The sequence below is a fragment of the Pongo abelii genome, chromosome 5, assembly GCF_028885655.2.
Source record: "Pongo abelii isolate AG06213 chromosome 5, NHGRI_mPonAbe1-v2.0_pri, whole genome shotgun sequence".
Taxonomy (NCBI): domain Eukaryota; kingdom Metazoa; phylum Chordata; class Mammalia; order Primates; family Hominidae; genus Pongo; species Pongo abelii.
Genome location: NC_071990.2, coordinates 163,465,587 through 163,484,323, shown reverse-complemented (window position 1 = coordinate 163,484,323; position 18,737 = coordinate 163,465,587). Strand labels below are relative to the sequence as shown.

Here is an 18,737-nt window from a genome sequence, read left to right as displayed (position 1 = left end):
CCATACACTGTAGCTCCTAACCCTTTGGCTGAAATATGCAGTCAGTTTGAAAGCTCAATCTGATTTTTGGGTTTTGCAGTACAACCGGTACCAGCAGTATGGTGCAGAGGAGTGTGTCCTGCAGATGGGGGGCGTGTTATGCCCCCGCCCTGGCTGTGGAGCGGGGCTGCTGCCGGAGCCTGACCAAAGGAAAGTCACCTGCGAAGGGGGCAATGGCCTGGGCTGTGGGGTGAGTACTGCCCACACCCCTGGGGCGGTGTGTTCCTGTCCTTGTTTGCTTTTGCACATGGGCTGGGATTATATTTTTATTTTATTTTCATTTTCCCTTTGGACTTAGACATCTTTGAACTTACATATAAGAAAATAGATTTTAAATTCCTTTATAGGACTCCAGATTTGAAAATTTATGTATTTATTTTGGGGAAAACAGTTATATTAAGATTTTCTGCTTTGGTTGCTTATGGAAGTATTTACTTTAAGCTGCTGTGATCCACTAGGCCAGACTTTTAAACTTTTCTCCCAGCACTCAGCTGATCCAGAGCAAAAATTTATTCTTTCTTCAGAGTTGCCTTTAAGTAGACAGGAGTGAAGGAGAAAGAATTCTCCATCAGTGACATCTTAGTGACATTGTTTGCCTGAGTATTTCAAGAAATAAAATGAAGGTTAATGTGGAAAACTTGAAATGTTATTGTGTCATAAAAATCATTTTAAATAGAGATGAACAAAACGAATGGTGTCTCTTATGGAAGCAGAATAAGAAATGTGGAAAATGTTTGTTCTAAGAGGTCAAACCATGTGACCTGGCCGGCTTTTCAAATGAATCTATGGCTGTAAGCTGATGGCTCAAGGGGAGAAGAAGCATAACTCAAACACAAAAAGGCTTACTAAATTATAGGTTAAAATGACAAATGGATAATAATCCTGATATTACATTTCATGCAGCCTGGAAAAGTAAGAAAGTGTATGTGCATATAAAAGTCTATTGAATTTTGATGGGAAACATTTCTTTTACAATTGCAACTTCATGAGGAGTTTTGTGCAAGAAGGAGCACAGATAGCAGAGGTGTATTAGCCAGTCTTGATTTGGGGCTGGGTGCTGTAAGTCATCTAGAAATAAATTAGCATTGGTTCCCCTTAGTAAAGCTTCCTGTATGTCATGCAGTGGAGCTCATAAAACCCTGGGTTGAGCAATGGAGTAGAGGAAGTGGAAACTGAAAAATAATGAGATACCATGGTGCCTAAGTGGAAAGAAATACCTCTGGATTCATAATCGTGATTGCATTAGAATGAAAACTCAAGTGTTTACTCTCCCTGGAGACGATGGAAATCAGGACACACTCTCCAGCCTTAGTCATCATCATGTGCTGAATTATCTGCACTGATTGTGTGTGGCCTCAGCAGGTTGCCAACCTCTGGGATCAGAATGCTAGCAAATGTTATCTTTTAAAATGAGCTTTTAACGAATTGTTTTTAACTACTGGCTAAATTGTGTGCTTCTGCCTGCTAATTGCCTACTGTGATTCCATCCTCTAAAGCTGGATTTTAAGATTTTGACTTTCCTTAGGAGGTAGAGAATTTCGCTGGCCCATCTTTTGCATTTGGTTGTTGACCTTGCTTTAAGAATGTTGAAGGGTTTATGTAATGTGAAATCTTGAATATCTTTATCTTCCCTTTTTTATACAAGTAAATTATAAGTAAATAACATACATACTTAAGCTGCAAATCATGACAAATTATTTTAGAAGTGAATCAAAATGCTGTAATATCTTTGGATTAAAAGAGTTTGCAGGCAACTTTACTTAAAGGAGGATAGCTATGTTCTCAAGGTTTCTTTGTCCTTTGGCAATTCTAGGTAGCGTATTCTTACTTTATTTTCATTTGTTTTGATTTGTTGGTTTTGGAGGTATGTTTGTTGGTTTGTGTATTAGTTATCTATGACTGCATAGCAACTCCAAATTCTAACAATTTAACATGATAGAAATGTATCATCTCACAGAGTTTCTGAGGGTCAGGAATCACCCGTGAGTGGCTTTGCTGGGTAGTTCTGGCTCAGGGTTCCTCCTGAGTTTGCAGTTTAGCAGGGTCACAGTTATCTGGAGGCTTAACTGGGGCTGGAAGATCTACTTCCAAGGTGGCTCATTCACATGCCTGTTGGCAAAAAAAAGTCCTCAGTTCCTCACTAGCTGTTGTCAGAAGGCCACGGTTCCTCACCACTTGGCCCTTGTCTTAGGCTGTTTGTCCCCATGATGGCAGCTGGCTTTCCCCAGAGCAAGTGGTCCAAAAGAGAGAACAGAGAGAAGCTACAGTGCCTTGTAGGACCAAATCCCCAAAGCTGCACCTGTCACTCTCACTTTATTCATTAGAAGTGAGATACTAGATCCAGCTCACTCTCAAAAGGAAGGGAGTTGGGCTCCATCTTAAAGAGTGTCAAACAATTTATGAACATATTTTAAACCACCACAGTTTGCAATTTGAAGAAGCTGAAAAAAGAACAGAGAAGTGATTTTCTAAAGGATGGACATAAGTCCATTCCCATTGCTTTGACTTCTCAGCAGAGATAAATTGACTTCATCATTGACCTTTGTCTTCAAATCCCAAACTTTCACAGAAGGATATTCACCTAACTTGAATGCTAAAGGAATTCCACAGTGATTAAAAAAGGAGGTTGCATTGAATGTGTGAAGTTCAAACCCTGGCTTCACAAACTATTAGTGGTTTTCATCTTTCTCAGTTTTCTTATCTTGAAAATAGGATCTATGTGAGCAACTCTGTATAAAACTATTGTGAATACTAAATGAGATAATAAGTGTTCTTAGTATACTTAGAATAGTTCCTGGCATAGAGTTAAGTGCAGATTTATTTAATATTTAATCAAAAGCTTAATGAATATTTATCCAAAGCTCACCCAAAGACCCAACATTCAAGGAAGATTGCTTACATGGCTTTCATTGGATATACTCTTCCAAATAGTCTAGAATCCAGGATGTAGCCCAATCTACAGCAGGAAACTGGGCACCTAGATCTTACTATTTTTAGCCTTTCAAATAATTGCTTTTCCTAAATACTACTTTGCCATGATGCCATTTGTTTATATTGTGATCATTACACAGGAAATGTGATGCCTGTGGTTCAGGACATCCCAACAGACTTTTCCACAAGGAACAGTGGTGACTATTCAAGTCTGATCTGAGTACCAGGCACACTTATGCTTGTCCTGAGGAAAGTTGCCTTTAAGGTTGTTAAACCAGCTGATAAGGTTTTCCTCTGAAAGTTGACTGCTAGAAAATCTAAAGCTACATCTGTGGGCTCCCTATAGCATATATAGAGGTCATAAACACAATGGATTTGAAAACTGGTTTCCTGGCTTTACTTGTTTCCTTCTTTATCTTCCCCTTTTCCTGATACATGTTGTTTTGCTGTGGTTTGTACATGCTTGTAAGCTGCCCATCTTTTCTGGGTTTAAGGAGTGTAATGGAAAGCCATTGTCTGGAAGAAATTGTGGTTAGATTATGTCATTTCAGAAGTAGAACATGGCCCAATACATAAAAGTTAGAAGAAGATGAATCTCTTTTTACTCTTTGCTCTAACAGTATGGACAACGAAGAACAAAATAAGCTGCCTTGGGGAGAAGTGAGTGCCTCATTCAATACATCGTTCAAGGAAAAGTCATTGGTAGCAAAGCTATAGAAGAATTACAGAGTTCTAGATGTGGAAAAAGCCCTAGACGTCATTAACTCCAGTGATTATCAGGATGTGGTTCACAGATTTATTGTAAGATGCCTGTGAATTCACCCGTGCTTAACTTTTTTCCCTCAATTATCACAATAGAAAAAGTACAACTCTTACTATGCAAGAAATGTTAGCTGTTACAAAAAAAATCGCGTGTAAAAAAGTTGAAAACCAAATTCTCTGTCATTTGTGGGATATAAAATTTTTCGGAGCTAGACACCTGTGTGTTGAGCTCTAGGCTCCAGAGGATTCTAGTCTTCTAGTCATTTCACCCACTACCATGTGCCTGGGTGGTCTTCCGCACAGCTATGGTGTCTGTTGTATATCCTTTCCATCTGAAGGCTTCTGTGTCTTTAGTTGAGCTTCTGTAAAATAGGTGCTATAGTTAGTATTTATGACTCTTTTGTTCAAACATATGGGAATGTCCATTGGAAAATCAGATTCCAGACACTTTGCTCCACTGTGTCACAGGCTTATCTCTTCCCTGAGGAGCAATGTACCTTAACTAATAAATGAAGACAGGGATTTCCATTTAAATAATGATGTCAGTCCACCTAGGAAAGGCCTGATAAATGTGGGATGGATCCAGCAAATTACCATTATAAAGAATTATTTGAAAGTACTACCTCCCAGGATTCAAGCTGCAGTGTTACACTGGTTTCCTGTCTTTATATTCCTGTCCTAAACCTTTTCATTCTTCTTGGTGAATCATGTATTTGGCGTTTAACAATCATCAAGTGTATGAATGAATGAATGAATACAATAAATGGTTGAGTGAATCTTAATAATCTAGGAGTAATATCAATAAACTATTACTTTTATTTTCCAATATTAATCATCATTTATCCCAGTATTAGGACTGCTTACCTCGCCCCAACAAAGAGCTCTTTGAAAAATATGTAAGCACCTTTATATACTTATACAATATACAGTGTTTTAATAGCACACATAGTATATAATTCAGAAAACCAAAATAACACTACGTTCAGGAATCCACAACAAGTCCATTCGAAACCTGAAAGTACTGCAGAATTTACAGAAGTGATGTGCTCTATCAAAGGCTACATACATGGCCAAGTAAAGAGTACATTCTGATATGTAAAATGTCTTACTCTTGGGAGGACTGAGATTTCTGTTTTGACTCAGCGCAGAATATTTTTACATAGATAGAACGCAACAGAGAATGTATTTTGGTATCAAATACTAGTCTAGTCTCACTCTGCTAACCCTAGATCCTATTTTTACTACTGCTCATAAAAAAATTAATTGATTTCCTGAAGAATTCATGTTATGCATTATTCTTTTTTTCTGGCCTTATTGCTATTCATCAGAACTATCTCACAAACTTATGACTCCGATGCAAAATGTTGATGTGTTTAGTGCTGGAAAACAGCAACAAAATATGGAATACATTATACTCACTAACCTGGGAATGCAGAAAGCTATGGCAATCAAACCTTCTGAGTTCTCTATAAATAAAACATCTTTATCTTATTTGATGTTGTCTTGGGGTATTGCATGTCTGGGTGATAATTTATTAAAATAATGGCTTGAAGTTGGATGAGGAATTTTCTGTTTTTAATTAGAAATCCAGAAACAAAATGTAGCAACTGCAGAAAAATACACATTTAAATGAAAATAGAATTTCAAAAATCATGTTAGTGACCATAAGTTAAGGAAATGTGATAGAATTTCTTAAGGCATCTAACAGTCACTCTGTCCTTAAACAAACACCATGCTGTGTTGTTCGGAGGCAGATTTATCAGGGAACTAATGAGGTGTTCACCTTGGGCTCCTCACTTGCATGGACCCTTTCCAAATCCTCTTAACCATGTTCATCTTCTTGCATTGATTTTCTTAAAAAGGGTTTCAAAAATTATAAAAATGAAGTTGTAAAGCCTCCCTTAAATGCGGTTTTAGACCTGTGCAAGTATAGGATATGACCTACTTCGTGCAAAGAAATGTGTATATGTTTTTGGTGAAAATGGTTATTTTGAACGACTTATAACAACAGCATTAAAATACTGTTGGAGGTGTTAGTGAAATGAGAGTCTGAACCTCATTTTCAGCCTTTACATAGGAAAGGAGTCGATGAAAATAAATTATGGTGATACCTACCCTTTTACTCAAAGATTTAACTAATTATTGAGTTTAAAATCCAAACTAACAAATAGATGTGAAGCTGTTTTTTTAACAGATGGAGCTTGGAAAGAGAAAACATGTAGATGATCAATATTTAATAACAAAAGGAAAAAAGAAAATGGTTACTTTTCTTATTCTTTAAGCCAATTTTAATTTATTTTTGTAAAAATAGGTAATTTAATTAAATTATGCTTAGATATTTTTTAAACCATATTGAGTTTTTTTAAGACTAGAGATTAAAATCTAGTCTCCAAATATATGATGTTTTCAGGGAGACATCAGAAAGAACAGGTGTTTCTCAGGATGACTAACTGTGGGTTCATGAGCCTTCACTCCAGCTGTCCCCATGCAAGTTTGCCTCAACCGCCTGGACACTCCAGCACGTAGAGAGTGGAATCAAATCTTGTTGGTACTTTAGGCTTTGATATCCAAGATGTTCTTCATCAAAGAGCATTTTAAAAAAGGCAGTTGGTGTTATGAAATGTCAAAAATATGCAGTCCATGTTTATTTGACATGTGTCCAAAAATCTAATTTAAACTCTAAGATCAGCTCATTTGCAGATTGGAAATAAGTCTCGCTAGACTTTCTGCCTGTGAGACAGCTTGAAGTGCAAAGATGGAAAGCTTTGGAGAGTATTTATTTTAGTTAAAGAAACTGTTCACAAATGTACAAACAAGTTCTGCATACCATTCATCTGGAAAGCATCTATCACTTGGCAGACATTCCTAGAAAGTGTTCTGTGATTTTGAGGTACAGCTGATCTTTGATGAGCTACTGGGAGTTGAGGGGTGCCAACCCCTCCTGCAACTGAAAGTCAGCAGATAGCTTAAACTTAACTACAACGATCCACTGTTGACGGGAAGCCTTATCAATAATATAAATGGCTAATGAGCAGGTATTTTGTATGTCACATGTATTATATACTATATTCTTATGATAAAGTAAGCTAGAGAAAAGAAAACGTTATTAAGAAAATCATAAGGAAGAGAAAAATGTATTTTCTGTTTATTAAATGGAAGTAGATCACCATAAAGGTCTTCACCCTCATCGTCTTCATGTTGAGTAGGCTGAGGAGGAAGAGGAGGGGTTGGTCTTGCTGTTACAGAGGTGGCAGAGGAGGAAGAAAATCTACATACAAGTGGACTTACGTTCTAACACATGTTGTTCAAGGGTCAGCTGCATATAGAAAAGTATATTTTTTAACCCAACACAGACCACTAGCCATTCTTATTGTCTTCAGCCAGTTTTTGTTGAAATAAAGGTAAATATGAAATAATTATACTGTTTTTTTTTTCTTTTTGAGACGGAGTCTCGCTCTGTCACCCAGGCTGGAGTGCAGTGGCGTGATCTCGGCTCACTGCCACCTCCGCCTCCCAGGTTCAAACGATTCTCCTGCCTCAGCCTCCCGAGTAGCTGGGATTACAGGCATGTGCCACTACGCCCAGATAATTTTTGTAAATTTAGTAGAGACGGGGTTGCACCATGTTGGTCAGGCTGGTCTCGAACTCCTGACCTCAGGCGATCCACCCGCCTCAGCCTCCCGAAGTGCTGGAATTACAGGCGTGGGCCACCGCACCTGACCAATAATTATACTCTTTCAAAATCGTAAGATCCATCTTTTTGAATAATGTATTAGAAAATCAGTTTTATGGCAAATCGATTGGAGAAACTTCTTTAGCTTTATAAGCTACAGAGAGCTCAGAAGAGTCCTGAAAACAGACTTCTTGTGAAGATTGCATTGTTTCTGTGCAGATAGCATTGTTTCTGTGCATTTATTTTGGTCATGCTCTGACCTCTGTCTGGGGCTGTGTGTTTGACATGGCAGCCTTTAGCCACATATGGCTATTTGAAAGTAAATAGAATTTAAAAGTCAGTTCCTCAATCACAGTAACCACATTCCAAGCGCTCAGTGGCCATACATGGCAAGTGGCTACTGTATTGAACAGTGCAGATATAGCCCATTTTCATCACTGCAGAAAGTTCTGTTGGACAGTTCCGGTCTGGAAAAAGACAGGGACGTCTGTCCAAGGAGTAACATTTGCAAACTCAAGGTTTCCTGTGTTTTCAACGCAAGCACTTTGAGCTATTCAGCTGTAGTTGAGGGAAAAAAAGAAAAAACTTTCCAGAAATAAAGCAATTTCTTGACTACAAAAATATAGAGCAGCATTTTCCAGAGTAGGCATCATGCAATCCGGGTTCCAACAGATGCTGCCAGGAGCAGGGCAGGAGTTGGGGTACAGAGAGATGGAGCAGAGATCTGCAATCCAAGATTTGCAGGCACCGGGTAAGCCAGATTAAACCAATTTTTTCCTATAGGACTTAAAACTTTCAATAGGCAAACACGTATTGCTTGAACAAGCGAACAGCACACTCAGCATTTCCTAAACTCTATAGAGCAAGAACTACCTTTTGTGTGGTACATTTTGTAAGACAGGTGTTTTATGAAGCAACTTGGGATTCGGATGGCTTGCTTTATTTTTTTAATCCATAGTGCTGAGTTGCATACTGCTAGTCACAATGAGCAAGTGATACCCAAAAATCAGAGCCATTAGGCCCACAATAGTTCATTTTTGTAGAGAACTAATGAAAGTATGACTTTTTAAATTATATGGTTTATTTGCCTCAAATGTATTTTTGAGACTACAATTTATTTTTACAGTAAAATCGTTTTCTTTCTAACACTGCCATTGACATATATTTTTATGGGTTTAAGATCAATTAGAGAAGATGGGATGAAATTTTGTGATCATGTATGCTTAGTAACTCTTCTTCCAAGGGTTAATTAAATGAATATGAGAGATTTTAAAATTTCATAGAATAAGTTATATAATGATAAGTAAAATATTTTCATAGGGTGAGTGTCACCATGTGTCAATCTCAAAAACATTAACTGCATGGGGCATTATGATAATAACAACAAAAATGACATGTACATTGTGTTTTTGTTTTCCATCTCAGAAGAAGTGCCTCTGCAAACAGTGAGAACAATCCTAAGGATGTAGTGCTTGGGTCCAGCCCAGCTCGGGCAGACCTGGGGGCCCCCCACCAGATGGGCAGCTTGCATCTCCCCAACCCCCAGCATTCTGAATGGAGATCTTCCCCTTTCCAGCACTATTTTGTAATAGATAAAAATATGGAAATGATCAACTTTTCCATAGTATTATAGCAGTTAAGTATGTTCTTGACATAGTTATGCAGTGGAATACAATACTCTGTTACGAAGAGTGAGGTCAATCCATGTCCTGATACAGAACCACTTTTAATACACAGAATGAAGTAAGGACAGCATGAAAAGGGGATCCATGCACATGAGTGTATAAGATATTTTCTGGAAAGAATCAAAGACACCCCGGGAACGTGGCTGCCTTTGGGTAGAGGAAGTGATGATGTGAGGGAGGAAGCTTTTACTTTTCAGTTTATAACCTTCTAGAATGTTTGAGTTTCTGAACATGTAGTTGATGGTTACTTAGGGACTGAGTTTATGAATTACTTTTTTTCTTAATTAAACTTAGTAATGTTATATGTTAAAAATAAAAGCAATGTGACCAATAATTAAATTAGGTAGAATTTTACACCTTTTTAGGCATAGTGTTTCTTTGAGGTTAAACTTAGTGGGAAGGAAATATGCTTTTCACTGGCAGAGACCGAGGGCACAGAAACCAACTCCATGAAGCCTCGCTGCTGTTCCAGAAAGAGCCAGGCATGCAGGTGGTGGCCCGGCTGGCCATTCTTAAACCTGGAATGCGTCAGGAGCAACTCTCCTGTCATACCCATGTAGCTGAATGTCATTTTTTAATGAGAATGAAGTCCACTGGGAAATTTAATTTACCTTCCCAAAACACGGTCTCTGAAACATGTCACCAAATGTATTGAGCAGCCAATGCAAATCAGTGATGTTTTAATTAAATTATACAAAATGTTTAGTTTAAATAGTTCTTACATTATAGGAAAACATATCCCAATGCTAATTTGCACATATCTGTATTCTAGCAATCATCTTCCTACAGGGGATTTTAGTGTTATTTTTGTTCCGCTAGTGCCCCTTGAGGGTAAGGGCAGAGATTGTCTAGCATATGCCAAGAACATCTCATGTTAGCCTCATGGCATGATGAAGAAGCAGCACACCCTCACTCTTCACATGAAACAGGAACACCAAGGTCAGCGCTAAGTAACTGCTGTTATTCCTGTTGTTCATGACATTTAGGCAGAGTTCAAGGGAGCCCACACAGAATGAGCACTCAGGACTAGAGTGACAGGCATTTCTCTCGCTTGTCCAACATTCCACTGGGAAAGGCTAAGTCGATCAGTTATTCAATCAGCTCTCTCTACAAGCTCCTGGGAGGGAATAGGGCTTTTCTTGGGTAAAGACCAGCCAGTAACCATGGGCACTGGTCTCCAAGGATCTGCAACAGTTGTAGAAATCACATTTCCTAGGATTCCAAGAAATGCAGCCATTTTTCCTCCTTCTCCGCTTGGCATCTCAGTGGGCCCCAGGGTTCTACCAGTTGAGGTCCTCAAAGACTCACTTTTGCCTCTTTTTGCACCAAGAAGTGGAAACTTGAAGTGTCCCCTAGGCAAATCTGATCTGGCCTGGCTTGACCTTTAGTCCCACCTCTCCTAAGATTTGGAGGTCCTTAGGAGATACACCTGGGAGAACTACCCAAGCCTACCATACAGGCCTTTGTCCCCACTGTCCATTAAGAAGTTGATGTTGTGGATAGAGACTAAGAAGGAGATTTCTTAAAGTCCAATTTATTTAAGAATTTTTTTCAAGGAGAAGAAAAACATCAAGTAACTACAAGTCCATGGGTAAGGCCCAGGTCAAATGTATAACCCTTGCCTGTCTGTTTGCCCATTCTTGAACCAGGATCAGAAGAAGTGTACAAGTGAGAAGGAACCCAGTCAGAAGGAGATAAGCCTCACTCTTGCACTCTAGGAGGTAATTTGTCAAGTGGGCCTATTGCTGCACTTCCAAAAAGCAATTTTCTTCCTCCTTTCTGTAGAAGGCCAAGAATGCCTGTTTCTTTCTCCAATCAGAGTTGCCTGTTACTCTCCTTCAGACAGAAATAATATTGTTCCTGACACACATAACATTTTTCTTCACAAAGCCATGTTGGTTATTGACCAGAGTTCAGAGACAGTCTGGGAATTTGATGCCAAGTGATTTTTTCCCAATTCCTCTCAAGGTATTAGTGCTAAACTGGCAGGGCTGTAATTTGGAGGAAGTCTGTGTTCACTCTTCCTGTGGTCACCTCCCCATGTAGACGAACCCAGTCAACTTGCAGAATGTGACTTATCCCTAAAGAATTCTTACACACATTATCAAATGCAAGCTTTTGATTGTGTCCTTCTAAGAATTTGAGGCCGGGCGTGGTGGCTCACGCCTGCAATCCCAGCACTTTGGGAGGCTAAGGCAGGCGGATCACAAGGTCAGGAGATCGAGACCATTCTGGCTAACATGGTGAAACCCCATCTCTACTAAAAATACAAAAAAGTAGCCAGGCATGGTGGCGGGTGCCTGTAGTCCCAGCTACTCGGGAGGCTGAGGCAGGTGAATGGCGTGAACCTGGGAGGTGGAGCTTGCAGTGAGCCGAAATCACGCCACTGCACTCCAGCCTGGGCAACAGAGCAAGACTCCATCTCAAAAAAAAAAAAAAAAAAAAAAAAGAAAGGAAGGAAAAAAAAGAACTTGAAGTGTTGTTCTTTGTGTGTACAAGCCTGCATTTTGACCTGCCCTGATTATTTGAAGGAAATAGAAGAGATAGTCCAGTCAACTTATAAGTTAGTCATTTGCATCAGAAATAAGATGAAATTTTATTTGCTGGATTTTTAAAGAATGTAGAGCTTGTAATGGATGTGTCCTGAAAGAGAAATTTCCCAGTGATTAATCAACCTTGTTTAGACCATTCATTTAAATGGTTTTACATGTAAATAGGAAGTACATAGAAAAGCTATGTATTCGGAAGATAGCTGCTATTTGGAAAGAAAGAAATCTAAATCAAAGTAGGCTTCTCAAAAACTCTTTTATATGAAGACATGGCTGGGCTTTGTACAAGCAGTATTGTATTGTTGTAAAGCTCAGAAGATGCTCAATCAATAAGAAAAGTTGAAGTAGAAAGATAGGATTAAAGAGATGAGATCTTTGTTAGACTAAATCTATTGACCCAGAACTTCCTGTAATGGGATGGATGGGAACTGCTTCACATTGTTGATGTAACAGAGGTTTTCAATCTCAAAATTGCTGTTTGGAGCCTATGTCACTGTGTCTATTTTTAGTTTCTTGGTCTAAAGAAACCAAAGATTGTTTTTGCAAGACTTCAGAAAAGCACAAAACTTCCCTTGTAAACATGATTTAGATAAAACACTTACTGGGTATGCTTTTAATATTCTGAGCATCAAATTAAACGTCATTGATGTATAATCAGAAATCTGCAGGGACACAAACTACCTCAGAATGTGGATAAAATAGCCAGCATGAAACCGACTCTATAGGCTATTTACCTTCCCTGTACAAACAGAACTGCTTGCTGATAGAGCATGACCCCCAGCACCTGGCTGTCAGCTGGCAGGGGCAAGTTTCTATCAGGTCATGGTTAGAATCTGTGTGTGCGCAGCAGACAGACTATAGACTAAAATGTCGGTTTCCCTCCTGACGGCCATCTCCCCCTTTCTCTTGCTAACAGAATAGATTTTTTTTTTTTCCAAGTGTGGACCAGTTTGGGAAATGACCTCATTTTCCAGGTCAGTAGTGAGTTCTGAGTAGTCTAAACCAGTCTTGCTAATCCCTTGACCCTTACTAGTGATCAGATTTGAGAAGATCCAGGCCCTTCTAGAATTCATTGCCCTACTGAGTTCATCAGCTCTGAAGCCACTCCATTGTTGGACTGCCTGTTATGGGATATGATACATTTCCTTTCTATTTAAGCCAGTTAAATTGGGGCTTTCTGTTTCTCCAATCAAAATCTCTCAGTGGGCACACAGGCATTTATTTCTCTTAATAATGACCAAAGGAATTCATTTACTAAGGACTTTGGGGAGATACTGGAAAAAAAAAGAAGCATTTGATGAGAGCTTTTCAGTAGCAAACAAAATCACCTCCAGATTATTATATTCCATAATATTGTTGTGTCCACTGTAACTGTAATCAGCAATAAAAAAAATCTTTTTGTTCCTCTCTGGCTAAATGGATTGTAGTAGGCTCCATTATGTTATTCTGACATTAGTTCCATGGCATGTGGCCAGTTCCTAAGACTGCAGTGGCTTAAGGGGATGGGAGTTTATTTCTCTCTCTCATAAAATTATGTCTGGAGCTGGGATGCTCCACTCCACCAAGCCTTTAGTTGCCCTCATCTACATGGTGCAAGGTGGCTCAGCCCCAGGTCCACTTTTCAACCAGAAACAAAGGGGAAAGAGAAGAGGACATTCCCAGTCTCTTTAAAGGTCAAATCTGGAAGTAGCACACAACATTGTACTCATATTCTGGCAGAGAAAAGTTACTTGTGAGGCTATGTGGCCAGCCCCTAAATCAGTTGGGAAATATCTTTATTTGGGGTGCGATGTGCCCAGCTAGAAACTGTTCCTATGAAGAAAAGGGTGAATGGATGATGAGCGGACAAACGTCAGCCTCTGCCTCATCTGGTGTCTTTTCTGTCTCCTTTTATCATTACTCAAATACCATTCACTTGTCTGCAGTCTCAGAGTTTCATATTTTCATGCAGGAAAAGAAAAATGTCTTCTGGCAAGAACCTACTTCTTTTTTTATTTCTAACAGAATTGAGTATTTCCTTGGTGATCTTTTTTTTAACAATATATATTTTTTACTTTCTGTATTCCCAGGCATGAGAAATTAGGACCTCTAACTCTCAATAATACCCATAAAATTGTATTCGCCCTTTCTATTAAAAGGTGTTGCCACAATAACCTTCTGAAGTTGTGCAGATAAATAGAGTTCGCATTCAGTAGTGCCATAAACTGAAAGCAGAGGTACAATTCTAGAAAATTCTCTAGTTCGATGGACGTTTACATCTGCTGATTATTTTGTTCTCATGTCACATACAAAGCCACTACTAAACCATGTAGAACCACATGTACCACAGACTAAAGCTTTTGGAGTTAAAAATTGAATGTGATATTTCACGTAGCACTTGAAGTAATATCAGCTTCTGATTTACATTTCTAACAGAAGTCCTAGGAGTTTTAGCTTTTATTCTTCTACCACAATCACTGGAAATTATGCTGTTTTTAGCAACTAAGCTATACTCATAAGAAACATTCACCAAGGGGGAGAATTCAGTATATTCTTTCTTATATTTCAAATAAATCAGTAATACTTATAGGGGAAAATTGTTTATTCTACATGCATGAATTGGTTATCCAGTATGTATGTGGGTCTCTGCTAGATGCTACAGGCACACAGAGGTGATGTCACAGCCACCATGCTGAAGAAACACGTCATCTAATGGGAAGACAAGACATGTCTATGCGAAATAGCATAGCCACATGGCAATATGTAATTGTGCCGGGGAATGTCCCACAGAAATCCAGGGTACTTAAGGGCCTTTGTACTCCGTTTCCGCATCACCTTGAACACACCTCATAGTCACGTGTATCACATTGCTTGTGTGCATACCACCTGCCCACATGTGGAGCTGCTGTGGGGCCGCTGGTTGGGTGAGCAGGAGCTGCCTTCTATTCACTTTTGTATCCTCAGCAAAACGACCCCTGCATTCAGCACACTCATCGTTGTATCAATCATGAATGATGCAGTGAGAAAGGAAAAGGTTTGGAATCAAGAATGGGGAGCTTCATTAAGCGCACTGAGGGATGGAGAAATTTGGCCTGGAAGTGGTGACTGAAATATTTCAGGCAGAAGATTCTGCAACAGAGTGTAGGGATAGAAAGCTAGGAAGCTGCAGAGAACACAGCCAGGGAGGAATGAGTAGCCGATGGAGAGAAGTCGTGGGCTCATGGTGCCTGATCAAGAGCAGGAGAGGGAAAGGGAGTCCGGCCCTGTGGGCTAAGGATTCAGTACTTCATCCTGCAGACCATGGAGGCCAGGCAAGGGCTTCCAGGGGAAGTGACATGATCAGATCTTTTGGAAAAAGTAATCTAGTGTGAGGGCGAGGAGGACAGGTGGAAAGGGGGTTCACTGAAGTCACAGAGACCACTGTGACGGTGAGTGTCATGTGAATATACAGCCTTCCTACCTTATAAAACAGGAATTGCTATTTATCTTTTCTCTTTCTACTAGTGAAGCAGCATCGTAGTCTAGGGTAAATCCCCAGGGTTCTTTATCTCACACCAAGAGAATTAAGTACACAGACACGTGGGTGGGTTAAGGAGTGGAAAGTTTAACAGGCAGAAGAAAGGAGAGAGGAGGGCAGCTCCTTGCAAGAGAGAGAGATGTCTGAAAAAAAAGGGTTAAGGTGGCGGATCCCAGCAGATTTTATAGGCAGGCTTGAGGAGGCAGTGTCTGATTTACACAAAGGGCTCACAGATTGGTTTGACCAGGTGTGACGTTTACTTAGCATGCGGAGAAGGCTGGTCGCCCCACCCTAATCTTATTATGCAAATGGGCTTTCCACTTGGTGGGGCCATCTTGTCTGCTCCTTACTGTACATGTGGCTGGCAAAAAGAGAAGCTGGAGCCACCATTTTGAACATGGCTTGTCCCAGGTGGTATATTCCTATGGGCACAACTGCCAGCATGTACCCGTGCAAGCTTCCAGCATGCTTGTTTGTGTCTGCAGCTCGATTTTACAGGCTGCTCTTAGTTGGAAAAGAAAATGATTTGGGGGCTGCTTTTTGTTAAGAGGAAAACCTTACTGAGAACTTCCGTACCCTCACTGCCTAAGTAATTTCTTGTTAACTCCTATATCACTCGTTTTTCAGAAATTATTTTAAGAATTTTAGTTTTGTAATATCATATGCATTTAAGACTAATATCTCAGGGATGTGGAAGATTTAGATCATTCTTTTATTTTAGAGATTATTTAGAAATTGAATTCATAACCACTCTCTGTATAATATTTAATAGTGAATATGGTACACTATAGAGTATTTATACTCACCCATCTTGATTATGCTGCATAATTTGCTGCCTTTTATTTTTAATCTAAAAATATGAGTTTAATATTTACAAGTCTGAAATAGCAAATTTTCCTTACTGTTTCCTCAACATCCACCATGGTATCCAACACACATATAATTATATAAGAGGGTTTCATATTGGAAAGTCCCACGAGTGACAAGATTTGCAGATTTATAGGAGGCTTTCTACCAGTATTTGAGAAGTGGTGGCAGGTGTAAGGGGTGGACAGTGGCAGCCACCCTTCTTGACTCAGATATCCCAGCATCCACGTGCACGCACCAGTGAACATGAAAAAGTGAAAGATAGGAAAGACCTTCTGACCATGACATTCCAGCCATATTACCACGTGAGTGTCTTCCCACTCTCGTAACCCATGGTTTCTATTTAGCAAGGATGCTTTTTTCTGAACTAACTTATTTGAAAAATACAAACAAAAGCAAGTAAAAAAAACCCACAAAGCTAATTTATAACAACCCTAGATATTTTCAATGTCTCTAGAGCATTTAACGTTAGTACACTGGGAATCACAGCCCACCCTGGAACAGATAGAGTATGGAGTAAACTCCTGAGTAGGGAGTTGGATCCAGACTCAGACACACACACTCACACACACATACTACATACATATACCCACACTCCTACACACACACCCATATACACACTCCTGGTTTACAAACTAGATCCAGAAATAAATTTCTTACCATTTTACCAATGAAAAAGTTAGTTTTTTACTTAAGTGAACCCTAAAACTTGTGAATTTTAATTTTAATCCAGTTAGTTTTACACAAATCCCAAAGTCTCTAGGCCAAATTTTTCTGCAAGGAGAAGCATCTTGTACTTACGGATACATAGATAGATTATATATATATATATATATATATAGAGAGAGAGAGAGAGAGAGAGAGAGAGAGGATGGATAGACTGATTGATTTTTAGTAGAACTAATCATAGTGAAAATTTTAAATTGAAATTAGTTTTTTGTTTCAGGAAAGGGTACGAAGGTGAAGATTTGCCAATTTTTACCCCAGACTCCTTCTTTATTAAACACTTTTGGCATCTGTCTAATTTCCTTGTAGTGCCTGTATCTCTGGTGTTTGCAAAGACTTTTTCTATGTATCCCTAAAAGTGAGATCCATTGTAACAGTTCTAAAACATTCCTCAAAGCTCTCTAATTTCCTTGTAGTGCCTATATCTCTGGTGTTTGCGAAGACTTTTTCTATGTATCCCTAAAAGTGGGATCCATTGTAACAGTTCTAAAACATTCCTCAAAGCTGTTCTTTTATAATCTCATCCTTCTCATCCCTAAGCACCTCTATTTCCCAAGCCTGGATAACAGACACAGGTAATCCACCCGCACATCTGATATTCAGGTTTACAATTCCCTTGCTGGTAAGACTGGCGTGACTTTTTTTCAGAGCACCCTGACTCTTTCCAAGGGATAGGTGCCCTAGAGCAGCAGGGACAGTGCTCCTAAATATCCCCTACACGTTTGCAGTGTATATGTCTATGTCCACTCACACGTACAAGCCCCCTAAAGAGAAAATCTTCTCCTTTGAACCTATGTTGGATTCTGCCCAGGTTCCTTTCTTTGGGGTGGTCTTACTGGGCCACCTACCTTGGGACACTTTTCACTCATTTAGTTGATTTCTTCCAACACTGGGTCATTAAAACGTGGGAGTGCATCGGTTTCCTCGGCAGTGTTGCTGGGCGAGGGTTGGGAGTGGCATTTGCACAATTATTTTTAAGGCTGGGCAAATGATGGAACTTACGGAACTTGCCTTCAGGTAAAATAAACATTATTATCAGATGGTGGAGTGCTATGTTCTGTTTGAAGCAATAAAATATCCCGTAGGTAGTTGAAAATATGAAACTGAAATTTGATGTGTTAGGATTTTGGTAAAGATTTGAATTATCATTAGAAAGGAATTGTTGAAGCTCTCCAAGAATTGGTCTGTTCTCTGAAGTAGAGCAGATTGACACCTTTTCTCTTAAAAGAAGCAAGCCTTGGGCCGGGTGTGGTGGCTCACACCTGTAATCCCAGCACTTTAGGAGGCCAAGACGGGCAGATCACCTGAGGTCAGGAGTTCAAGACCAGCCTGACCAACATGGAGAAACCCCATCTCTACTAAAAATACGAAAAAATTAGCCAGACATGGTAGCGTATGCCTGTAATCCCAGCTACTCGGGAGGCTGAGGCAGGAGAAGTGCTGGAAGCTGGGAGATGGAGGTTGTCGTGAGCCGAGGTTGCGCCATTGCATTCCAGCCTGGGCAACAAGAGTGAAACTCCATCTCAAAAAAAAAAAAGAAAAAAAGAAAAAAAAGAAGCAAGCCTTATAGGTCTTCTTAGACATGGAATGAGGCTGCTCCAATTCCTGCTGGTCTCCAGAGGAGTTAAGAAAATGGAAAGGGCAATTTCTTCTAAAAGTATGATTTTTCAAACCAGGGTACCTGATACAGAAGATGATACGCAATGTCACAGGAGAAGGTGCATTTCCCTAGACACTGGGACAGGTCTGGGTGGGGAATGATACTTTTATATTGAACCAAACATGTAAATCTTCAAAAAAATGTCTAAATTTACAACCCTTCCTTTGGGCTATGACCTCCAGACAATCCAAGTAGTTTTTGTTCTCTTTGTTCTCTTTCTTCTGCTGTCCAGAAACACCTGTGAGGGAGAGTTTGAGAAGTGTCCATTTAAGTGATGGCCAGAAGCCCGTGTGCACAGTCACGGCCCAGTGAAAAAACAGTTGGCTAAAACATCAGAGTGGTGTGAAAT

General features: G+C 39.6%; 1 protein-coding gene across 1 annotated transcript in view; it reads left to right on the top strand.

The window, feature by feature from the left end:
- PRKN (parkin RBR E3 ubiquitin protein ligase) overlaps positions 1-18,737 on the top strand; it is a 1,392,587-nt gene that overhangs the window by 1,190,276 nt on the left and 183,574 nt on the right. Inside the window, 1 exon segment of the mRNA NM_001132049.1 lies at positions 80-229. Within this exon segment, the coding sequence (NP_001125521.1) occupies positions 80-229 (150 nt within the window).